The sequence below is a fragment of the Phaeoacremonium minimum genome (genome assembly GCF_000392275.1).
Source record: "Phaeoacremonium minimum UCRPA7 unplaced genomic scaffold PA7_03_scaffold_290, whole genome shotgun sequence".
NCBI classification, from domain to species: Eukaryota; Fungi; Ascomycota; class Sordariomycetes; order Togniniales; family Togniniaceae; genus Phaeoacremonium; species Phaeoacremonium minimum.
The window spans coordinates 1,010,637-1,022,019 of NW_006921195.1; the positions used below are offsets into that span (position 1 = coordinate 1,010,637).

General features: G+C 50.0%; 4 protein-coding genes across 4 annotated transcripts; 3 read left to right on the plus strand and 1 right to left on the minus strand.

Annotated features, from left to right (window-relative positions):
- Positions 1-568: 568 nt before the first annotated feature.
- On the plus strand, positions 569-2,195 carry UCRPA7_3838 (putative aldehyde dehydrogenase protein; the record flags this gene model as incomplete). Its single annotated transcript, XM_007916368.1, has 3 exons — positions 569-673; positions 727-1,770; positions 1,833-2,195. 3 exons carry the CDS (start codon positions 569-571, stop codon positions 2,193-2,195), a joined length of 1,512 nt encoding a protein of 503 aa, XP_007914559.1.
- Positions 2,196-2,373: 178 nt separating this feature from the next.
- Positions 2,374-3,371, minus strand: UCRPA7_3839 (putative rhamnolipids biosynthesis 3-oxoacyl- protein; the record flags this gene model as incomplete). Its single annotated transcript, XM_007916397.1, has 4 exons — positions 2,374-2,440; positions 2,500-2,717; positions 2,773-2,914; positions 2,974-3,371. The coding sequence occupies 4 exons, from the start codon at positions 3,369-3,371 to the stop codon at positions 2,374-2,376; spliced, it is 825 nt and encodes a 274-aa protein (XP_007914588.1).
- Positions 3,372-3,944: 573 nt separating this feature from the next.
- Positions 3,945-5,797, plus strand: UCRPA7_3840 (putative 4-coumarate- ligase protein; the record flags this gene model as incomplete). The annotated part of the gene is made up of 4 exons (XM_007916278.1): positions 3,945-4,260; positions 4,322-5,322; positions 5,385-5,488; positions 5,548-5,797. The coding sequence occupies 4 exons, from the start codon at positions 3,945-3,947 to the stop codon at positions 5,795-5,797; spliced, it is 1,671 nt and encodes a 556-aa protein (XP_007914469.1).
- Positions 5,798-7,164: 1,367 nt separating this feature from the next.
- Positions 7,165-8,926, plus strand: UCRPA7_3841 (putative phenylacetone monooxygenase protein; the record flags this gene model as incomplete). Its single annotated transcript, XM_007916386.1, has 3 exons — positions 7,165-7,253; positions 7,325-7,723; positions 7,771-8,926. 3 exons carry the CDS (start codon positions 7,165-7,167, stop codon positions 8,924-8,926), a joined length of 1,644 nt encoding a protein of 547 aa, XP_007914577.1.
- Positions 8,927-11,383: the final 2,457 nt, after the last annotated feature.

The window sequence follows — 11,383 nt, forward strand, 5'->3', positions numbered from 1 at the left end:
TACCCCCGCGTGTTCTGTTAGGGGCAGATGGCTGCAAGTGAAAGGTGGTTTAGCGGGGTAACCCATGCCGAGTCAGGGGAAGGGCCTACCCCAACCTGTTCTGACTCGTCGGAAATGCATAACCAGCATCATTACCCCAGGGCTTCTTCATCCAACCTCGCTGTGCATGCCTACAGACCCCGCATACACACTTTCTAGTATCTCCTGCATGTACCGAGGCGACTAGCAAGCTCTGAAGATGTTCGAGACGAAGCTTGGAAGTTAGCTAGGAGTTACACTAAAGGAGACTTGGGTGCAGGTCTTCCGGGTGAAGCTCTTAACTCCATTGGTGCCCGGTACCAGCATGCTGGTCAAGCAGTACTGATTCACTGGCATCTGACTCTCCCGCGGGTATCTATCAGCGGGGACCCCATGACGCAGACTTACAGGTGAAGAAGTATATCCGTTCAGCTGTAGCAATCTCGTAGTGCTCCAAATTCGACCCATAAGCCGTTTGAACCTGTTCCCGATCTTGCTTCGTGCGATAAAGAAAGTAAACAAAGCCAAAGGTCAACCAGATATCCCAAAGATGACTTCGTTGGGCCCTTCCCTGAAGGAGAAGGCTGGCGGTCCTTCCATCAAGGTGCCATTCAGCAAGGAGAATCTTCCAAAACAGCTGTTTATCAATAATGAGGTCGGTCTATTGCAACTGAGAATCTGTACGCAAAGCATCTAATCCTATCTCAGTACGTGGATTCCAAACACGCAAAGAAATTGGAACTTTTCAATCCTAAGGATGGCTCTCCGATAGCCAATGACGTCGCACTAGCTGGCGAGCAGGATGTAGATGCTGCCGTTGCAGCGGCCGAAGCAGCTTTCCCGTCATGGCGCAAGACTCTGCCGACTGCTCGGCGAGATATGATGCTGAAGCTCGCCGACTTGATTGTGGAGAACGGAAAGGTCCTCGCGGAGCTTACACGGATAACTCTTGGTGCTCCATTTGGATCATTTGGCTCCTTTGAGATCAACCTCGCAGCTGAGGGCTTCAGATATTACGCTGGGTGGATTGACAAGTTTGCTGGCGAGACCTATCCGCAAGACGATGGATTCCTGAAGATCGTCCGGAATGAGCCTCTTGGTGTCACCGCTGGTATCATCCCGTGGAATGGTCCTCTTGGAAATGTTGGCATGAAGGCTGGTCCTGCCCTTGCCACCGGTAACACCTTCATTCTGAAGCCTTCTGAGAAGACTCCTTTTGCGGCACTTGCTCTGGGGTACCTCATCAAGGAGGCCGGCTTCCCGCCTGGTGTGTTCCAGATTCTGTCTGGCGATGGCTCGACGGGTGCTCTCTTAGCGAGTCACATGAAGGTTCGCAAGATCAGCTTCACAGGATCGACAGGAACAGGACGCAAAATTCAAGAGATGGCAGCTAAAAGCAATCTCAAGCGTATCACACTCGAGCTTGGTGGCAAGAGCCCCGCTGTTGTGTTTGATGACTGTAACCTGGAGAATGCGATCACATGGTGTGTAAATGCTATCACTGCAAATACCGGTCAGGTCTGCTTTGCCGCGAGCCGAGTCTATGTACAAGAAGGCATCTACGACAAGTTTGTCGAGGGGTACAAGAAGGCGATGGAGGAGCGAGCAGGAACTATTGGTGACCCAGATGCGGAGAGCACCGTCATGGGACCACTGGTGGACAAGGCCCAGTACGATCGAGTCACTGGCTTCATCCAACGCGGACAGAGCCAGGGCACACTGCTGACAGGAGCTGGTCAAGTTGGCGATAAGGTAAGCCAGGCCGAGCAATTGATCTTAACCAACAAAACCAATCTAACACTTATCTCCTCTAGGGCTATTACGTCCAGCCGACCGTATTTACAAATGTGGCTCAGGATGCCGAGATTTGCAAACAAGAGATCTTCGGTCCCGTTGCGGTGCTGAACAGTTTCAAGACGGAGGAGGAGATCATTGAGAAGGCAAATGACACCAACTTCGGTCTGATGGCAGGCGTCTTCACTCAAGACATCAACAGAGCCATGCGCATCTCAAGCGAGATTGACAGCGGTATGGTCGGCATCAACTGTGTCAGCCTGTGCTTCCTGACAGCACCCTTTGGTGGTAGCAAGGAGAGTGGTGTTGGCCGCGAGAACGCCATCAATGCACTCCGCATGTTCACGGAGCCGAAGACTGTCATGGTTAACCTAACTTATTAGATGTAAATATTGTGATATGAGCCGGAATATATCCAAACAAGACAATATATCAGATTGATACTATGGCAACTGGGCATTTCAAGCTTTGCAAATCTCCTGCCAAAATAAAATGATATGTTTGTGCTTCTCTGTAACTCCTAATTGAATCATTCGCTAGCATGTTGTACTGTGACACGACTTACAATCTCGACATTCTACCCGCTGACAACCTAGCGCCTCCATCCACAGCAATATCCTCACCATTCCTGTAAGAAGGTCAGTCATCCCATCTCGCTTCTGAAAATGAATCACTTTCAGCACTCACACATATCTGCCAGCCGGCGAGCATAAGAAAACGGCCACCCCGGCAATGTCTTCGGCGTCACCTAGTCTACCCATCGGGTTGTCCTTGCTGATTTCCTCGATTCCACCCAGGTTATTGATCAATCCCTGGGCCAACTTGGAAGGGAAGAAACCTGGTGCGATGATATTGGATGTAATATTCCTCGGGCCAAGCTCGACGGCCAGATTCCTACCCAGGTGCTTTAAGCCGATTAGCAGAGCTCTCAATCTCGTAATGCCGTCGAGGGCATCTTACATGCGCAGCAGCCTTGGATGTAGAGTACATGATCGTTCCGTTTTCACCGACGTGTGGCACATTGCTTCCTGCGGTGGAGCTGATGATCAAAACTCTTGCAGGATCCTCCTTTGAACCTGCCTTCTCCAACAGGGGCAAAGATCTAGAGAGACAGACTGTTAGATGCACATTGAATGGACTACGATCTCAACCCAAACTTACTTTTGGGTAAGCTCAAAGACACCGCGGACGTTCAGATCCAAGATCTTCACCGAGCTGCTTGGAGGCGCGTCTTCGAACCTAGAGCCCCAAGCCGCTCCAGCATTACAGACGAGTATGTTCAAGCCCTTTGAACCGACTAGATCCTTGACCTCACCGACCAAGCGCACAATGTCTTTGGAGTCGGCCACATTAGCAGCGATGCCGACAGCCTTGCCTCGGATGCCTGGAATAGCATTGAGCTTTCTAACGGCTTGGTCAATACCCTGTTCACCCTCTCGTTTCCGAGCTGTGATGACCACTATGGAGGCGCCACTGAGCAGAAAGGCAGTGGCCATGTGCAGGCCGAGACCTCTCGAGCCTCCAGTGATGAGGGCGGTTTTGCCCTCCAGCGAGAACATTGACTTGAAGTGCGGAAGGTCAGACATGTTTACAGCTAATTGATCCGCTTTCTGTTCACAAAAAGAAAGAAAATGTTAAGCCGACGGGTGCTGCTGGAGATTCAGGGTTTACAGAATGTCTATCCGCGGAGAGAACTGGTAGAGGTAGAGCTCGCAGCAGGTCTCTCACTTACACAGGATGTGCGCGAGCTAACAGCCGAAAAGCACGACCGAGCCGCCCATGAGACTCCCGTGGGATCACTCGGTAGAATATCCAGTGGTCTCTTGACGCTAAATCTAGGGGAGCTCTCCCCTGCCGAGTGTGCCCCGGCCAGTGGACAACGACTATTACCCCGCAGTACCGAGAGCCCGAGGGAGGCGGATCACGATGGCCGTAGGCACTTGATGTGCACCTCGAATCAGCGATGATTTACTGGTGTTCCTGCGGATTATCGCAAGTTGAAGATAAATGCAATTGTTTTTGGTGTTTCTCAATGATTCATTGACTAGATCATCTGCCTTTCGTGTGACTAAGACGAGATCCGAAAGGTCAAGCTGATTGCTTGCGCCTGAATACTTCTCATATCAGACAAGATGGCCTACTCGTCGCGATACCCCTCCCTGGACATCCCCCAAACGAATATCCTCGACTACATCTTCCCAGCGAACGAAAAACCGTTGGAAGAGCCTCTTTGGCTTGATAGCAAGGATGACAAGCATTCATTATCACCGAAGCAGGCTTTACAATGGGTGAAGAGACTGGCGTTTGGCCTGGAGAGATTAGGTCTGGAAAAGGGTGAAGTTGCCATGATATACACACCAAACCACATCTTTGTTCCAGTGGCATATTTGGGCATCGTGGGTGCAGGTTTGATATTTAGCGGCGCAAACCCGGCTTATACGGTTCCTGGTGAGTAGACGGATGCGGCCCACCTCCAGACTTGGCGTATAAGTGCTAACAAATGATTCAGAACTCGTTCATCAAATGAAGAACACGACCGCCAAAGTGATCCTGGCACATCCTAACTTTCTCGAGACTGCCCTAGAGGCAGCGTCTAAGGCGGGCATCCCGAAATCCCGAGTCTTTCAGTTCTCAGATGTCGAAAACCGAACACATCATGGAATTCCGGACTGGCGCGCCATGATCGGCTCGCCAACTGAAGGAGACACGTACCAGTGGCCCGACTTTTCGCCAAAAGAATCGCGGACTGCGGTTGCAACGATCAACTACAGCTCTGGCACCACAGGTCTCCCCAAAGGAGTCTGTGTCTCGCATAGCAACCTGATCGCAAACGTGGAGCAGACCATTTTCATCCGGTATGCGCACAAGCCGTACCCCTTCGAGAAGCGGCCACAGGAGCGGTGGATTGGTTTCCTGCCCCTATACCATGCCTACGGCCAACTGTACACGATTCTCATGGCAGTGAAGCTGCGCGTACCCATCTACGTCATGAAAGAGTTCCGGTATGAGGATTTCCTTTTCACCATCGGCCGATACCGCATCACAAGTTTGCAAATAGCGCCACCGATCCTGGTGATGCTGTCCAAGAGGCCCGAAACGGCACGGTATGATCTCTCTAGCATCAAGGACGTACTCTGCGGTGCCGCACCTTTGTCGCGTGAACTACAAAACGAGTGCCAGAGACGGTTCAATATGCAAATTAACCAAGGTTGGGGTATGACAGAGGTTACGTGCGGAGCACTGCACGTTCCTGGAGGCATTAAAGACGACACTGGCAGCGTCGGGCGTTTGGATCCTAACACCGAATGCAAGCTTCTAGACGATGATGGCAAGGAGGTTGAGCTCGGACAGCCGGGCGAGATGTATATCCGTGGGCCACAGGTCTGCCTTCGCTACTGGCGGAACGAGGAGGCAACAAAGGAGTGTTTAAGTGATGATGGATGGTTAAAAACTGGCGACATTGCCGTCTGTAATAAGGAGGGCTTTTTCTGGATTGTCGATCGCAAGAAGGTAAGTCATATGCTTGTACAAGCGGAAATGTCAATCGCACTGGTACTGATGCTATTACGCAGGAGCTCATCAAGGTCAATGCTTTGCAGGTTGCTCCGGCGGAATTAGAGGCGGTGCTCTTAGAGAACGAACACATAGCGGATGCAGCAGCCGTTGGTATCACAATGTAAGTCTTGTCGTCTCTGTCCCGAATTTGTTGTTTCAGCTTCCTGACAGCAAATCCAGAGACGGCGAAGAATGGCCACGAGCATATGTGGTGATTCAAGACGCTTCAAAAGGCAAAATCACGCCTCAGGCTGTCCAGGAATGGATCAAGTCACGGGTCGCCAAACATAAATGGCTGGTCGGTGGCGTTGTATTCATTGACGAGGTTCCTAAGCTGGCGAGCGGTAAGATTCAAAGAAAGACTATGCGTGATTGGGCAAAGAAAGATGCCGCAGAGATTGCGAAGAAGGGATCCAAGGCAAGGCTATAGGAAAACTTTCAATGGCGAAGACTCTACAAGATTTTGTATATATTGTGACTACCATAGAATTGGTGTCCCATGACCTGAAACCGCTTTGAATAGACGAATCAAGATCAACATTTTAACGGCCTGACAACAATTGTCCAGTACCCTTCATGTCGAGCTTGGATGTTATCGATCTGTAGTGCGAGTTGCTCACAAGTTGAGGTATAATACCCTGTCATTGCTTGGAATTATACGATGTGTCTTGTCAATGTACTGGACAGCACACACAATGTGTTACTGTGGACTCTACAGAAATTCTGTTCAAAAGACCCTGGATGTGCAGACTCTGCTCCCACCACCTGGCCCCTTTTAGAGGTGAGCTAATGAATCATCAGATACCAGTCGCTATTTGGTCAAAGTAAGGTGCTGACTGGGAAGAGAGAGGAGAAAGACAAGGGCTCCTATTTGCTACTTGATGGGGCTCTGCAAAGATCCTGGTGGCCCCCGTGGCCCCGTGGCTACGGTAGTCTAGACTACTGGGCTGCCGTTCGGGTGACTTTTCCCGGCCTGAACCGCCACCCCACGGCTCGAAGACCTTTTCCCCAACTTTCTCCACACTGCCGTCTCCGCGTTCTATGGCACTTACACGGCACGGACACACTAACATGGCGTCCCTTAGACCCTCACACCTAGCTACTACACTGCCGCCTCATCTATGTTTTGTCTTCTAGGCCCCCCCTTCTCCGCACACCTTCTGTGAGCATGCACAGTTTTACCGCTGTCTGTCCAAGCGTGCTGCTTGTCTCGAGTCAGGCAGGAAATCTATTGCCATATAAACTTGCACTGTCATGCGTCAACCTGACTCGAGAATTTCATGACTCAAGAGGTACCTTGGTACTGCTGTCCACAATCCCCTCCCTCAGACGTAGTTCGTAATAGAGCAGTGGCGTGGCCACATGCTTAGTTGCATACATGCCACACCTAGCAAAGCCGCATGGTTAGTATCTGGTAGTTGGAGCTGGTCGGTGGAAGTGCTCTACCAGCTCTGAGCTATTACATTTCCGACACTCCGGACAACCTTGTTGGAGGTTTAGCCCGTTGATATGAGAATCCACCCATCAGAGCTATAGAAGCTCACCTCTCCCCAGAAAGCTCTACTTCCACTTCTTTGTACTCTATATTCTCTCTCTTGATACCCGTCCGCTCTCTATATTGTTCTAGTGTAGTATTTGTGCACGTTAGACATGGCAGACGGTCTCTTCTCAAAGGCGGCCACCTCCCCGCTCGAACGGGATGCGTCACGGAGGCTAGATGGGCCAATCCACGCGGAGCGCCACCTCCGCATTATCTGTGTCGGTGCAGGTGCTTCGGGTCTTCTTTTCGCATATAAGATGCAAAGACATTTCAACAATTATAGCTTGACTGTCTACGAGAAGAATCCTGCTGTTGCAGGAACATGGTGGGAGAATCGATACCCAGGGTAAGTGATCTCCGCCAAGCTCCGGCTATCGATTTCCCCAACCCAAGCGAATGCGACTAACACGGGGGCAGATGTGCTTGCGATGTCCCTTCACACAACTACACCTGGAGCTTTGAGCCTAAGCTTGATTGGTCCTCCGTATATCCACCAGCAAAGGAAATTTTCGACTATTTCGAGGGTTTCGCGCAAAAATACAATCTTCATCAATACGTCAAACTCCAGCATCAAGTAATTGGTGCCTACTGGGATAGCCAACGGGGTGGCTACGATGTCAAGATCAAGGATGTTGCCAATGGTACGGTGATTACTGACCACTGCGACATTCTCATCAATGCTGGCGGTGTCCTCAACAACTGGAAGTGGCCTGCTATCCCGGGACTCGACAAATATAAGGGCACATTGTTGCATACTGCGAACTGGGATGACTCTGTCAGCTTGGAGGGTAAGCATGTAGGCCTCATAGGCAATGGGTAAGTCGTCTATCACTCTTGATAACGACACTCTAACAAGATCTTAGATCATCGGGAATCCAAGTTCTGCCTGCTATTAGGGGGAAGTGCAAGAAGATCACCACATTTATCCGCGAGCCGACCTGGGTGTCTCCTGTCCAGGGTCTTGAACAACATGTGTATACACCGTCAGAGCGCTCCGACTTCGTCAATAAGCCAGGTACTTTGCTCGACTACCGCAAGCAGATTGAGTCGGGATTGAACGGGCAGTTTGGCATTTTCCTCAAGCGCAACAAGGTCAACGAAGACACCCACACCTACATGCTACAGCAGATGAAAGAGAAGCTAAATAATCAGTTCCTGGAGGAGAAGCTCATCCCTGACTGGAGTGTGGGCTGTCGTCGTCTTACGCCAGGAGTGAACTATCTCGAGTCATTGACTAAGCCTGACGTCGAGGTCGTGTATGGAGAGATCAACGAGGTCACCGAAAGGGGCTGCCTGTGTGACGACGGACGTGAATATCCCGTTGATGTGCTGATCTGCGCTACTGGCTTCGATACTTCATTCCGTCCACGCTTCCCCGTCGTCAACCCGGCTGGAGACAACCTGCAGGACAAGTGGGCCGTGGACCCTCAAAGCTATCTTGGAGTGGCTGCTGCCAACTTTCCTAATTATCTGATTTTCCTTGGTCCGAACTGCCCCATTGGCAACGGTCCTGTGCTGTCAGCCATCGAAGCCCAAGCCGACTGGATGTGCAAGTGGATCGACCGCTTCCAGGTCAACAACATTGCCACCTTTGCGCCGACCGAAGAAGCAGTGCGTGACTTCATCGAATACAAGGACTGGTTCATGCAACGCACAGTCTGGGCAGACCAGTGCCGTAGCTGGTATAAGCCTCGCGCAGACGGGCCGGTTATTGCTCTATGGCCTGGTAGTGCTCTGCATTACATAGAGGCTGTCAAAGACGTCCGTTTCGATGACTTTGACGTGAAGTATGTCGGTAATCGCTTTGCCTGGCTAGGAAATGGCTATTCACAAACCGAACTCGATGACACAGCGGACTGGGGTTACTACATCCGTGACCATGATGACGACGCGCCGCTTACCACAGGTGGTCGGAGAAAGGTATTGACTAAGAGTGGCACAATCACCAACCGAGGCTTGGTTACTTGGAGCGGTGCTGGTAAGGATGAGAAGGAGAAGGACATTCAAGCTAGAATCTAGCCCTGGTATTGACCGTCGAATGGTTACGCATGTGCCCACTCCATACCTGGAGCCTGGCTCCATCTTGTATATACTGTCTACGATATAATGGTCATTGCAATTAGCCATTGATAGTTAGTTACGAATGAACAAACTTTCATCCAAAGCTCTTTCGTCTTTCTTCCAGATAGTATCAAGACAAGACCAATCATCGCCCGTTCTGGAAGCTTAAACACTTATTACCTTAATAATGAATCCCTCCCTCCAATATTAGTATATCGTCCACACTCGGGATTAAACGAGACTTCATCGTAAATGAGTGTCAAGTTGTGGTGTTGCGATTAAATACCACCTCCCGCTGCGGTTCCTAACCCAACGACGTGTCAATGCTTAGCTTATATTGCTAAGCATGAAGCATTCAATGCAGGGTTATTTCCATGGTTTGTTGAGGACTTGATTCTTCGGAAGTTATTGCTCCCATTAACTAGGAATAGCAGACCTCAGATGTCTATGAAACTTTAGGGTGATATTGTGCATCTAAGCTTGACCCATTGGTTATGCTAGACAGTGCTATCCGTAAGAATTTTGATATACAGACATGAATGAATATATACATAGTGAAGACAGATCTGTTCAACACAGTCTCTCACGAAAAGATCCCCATGCATCATACATTTAATGCTTGTGCGAGCGGCGCCTTCGGCGCCCTGCACAACTCGATCCTGTGGTTGTCGGCAAGATGATTAGGGAAGAGAGCGTAGGAACCGTACTATTTGCAAACGAAGTCGGAATGGTGATGACAGCAGATGCAGCCGGTGATGTAATGTCGAGGCTCGTAAGTGGTGTTGACTCGCTGGTAGGTGAGACTATGGCACTGGTAATTGATGCAGCATCTGATGGGACGGGGCTGCTCTCATCGTCCCCGTCGCTAGCATCTGAGCCTGTGCAGTCCCCATCGCTATTCTGTCCGTTGAGGTTGGCGGTGTGGTCGATGCAAGCGTTTGGCCAAGTGACTGGGCCTGGAGCTGTGTAGTTTGTAGGTATGGGCCAGTAGATGTTGATAAGAATACCCGGCTCATTGCCATCATAAACTCCGGGTATCTTTACGGTAGGGGATGGAGAAACCGAAGCAGATCCAGAGACGGCCAATTGGGCGCAGCCAATATAGAACTGAGCACCGCCGAATGAACCGGCACCATGAAGTGCAATATGCTCTGCACGCATCAGGTACTGGCCAGCAGGCAAGTCTTCCGGGAGTTGAAAAGTAAAGTTGTGAACTGTATAACCATCAATAACTGTCTTATCCGAGGCGGTAGAAGAAAAAAGAAAACTAGAGAAGGAAGAAAGGACATGTCTAGCTCAACTTTACAGCCCGAAGTGAAATTCCCTAGAGATTTCATCCTGGTGATATGACGAGAATGAGACTGGGGAGATGCTTACTGCCAGCATTATTGATATAGGTAGCCCATTGAAGACCAGCATCCGTAATAGACGATGTTGTAAGTTCATACACTTTGAACCAATCTCCGTCACCTTTGTAAGCAGATGCGTCCTCGGGCGCCTTACTCATATATACAGCAAGAGGTCCTGGATGTCCAATCTCGACATTCACTGTGAAGCCTACTTCATCGCCCGGGGAGACGGTTTTCGTTTTCGTTTTGGCCATGATGTCATCATCCAAGCCTCCTTGGTTGCAAATGAAATCATCAGATGTCACATCAGTGATAGGAGAGTTGGAGTTCGTAGTTTGGCGGACAAATTCATAGGCGCCCGTGACGTTTCCATTGACAATCAAGGCTTCGAAATTGTAATGTGCCAGGACAGAAGGTAAGGAGGCCACGAGGGCCAGAGCAGCAAATAATACAAAAGACATCCTGAATGATAATCAAGCACTTGTTAGTCACTATCCAGGCTTTTGAGAGTCGAGAAAAGTGCAAGAGCAGCCTCTAGGGCATAATAGAATGAACGTATGGCAGACGATAGCCGTTGAACGTAACGAATGAACAGCGCAAGCGCCGATAAGTTAGAACGGAATGAAAAGGAGTCGATGGATGTTTCATTTTCCAAGTCTTCCATCTCAACGTCCATGACTTTATATAACTATCAGATGACTTCCTTTAACGCCATACTTAAGTTGCATCTTGTCGCTCTAGGTTTAGTTCACAGCTGCGTGGTTGTCACACTAAGAGCATTTAGTTCAGCCCAGAATGTGAGAGGATAAGGGTACTGTGGAGGCGCCATGGCGGAGCTTGTCGATCTGAAACGGCGAAGAGGCCATTCCACCAACCACGTGCCAAAGAAATCAACGAAGCACCCCATATTGAGTTGGACATATATGAATAGGATTACGACTGCACCCCTGGCTGAAGCCAAAATGGAGCTTTTCAAATAAGATATCTCCCTATGTCAGACGCCATTGTGTCGAGATCCTCGCTGATGCGGACAGGCCAAGACTGAGAATTCCACTCTGCTAACTCA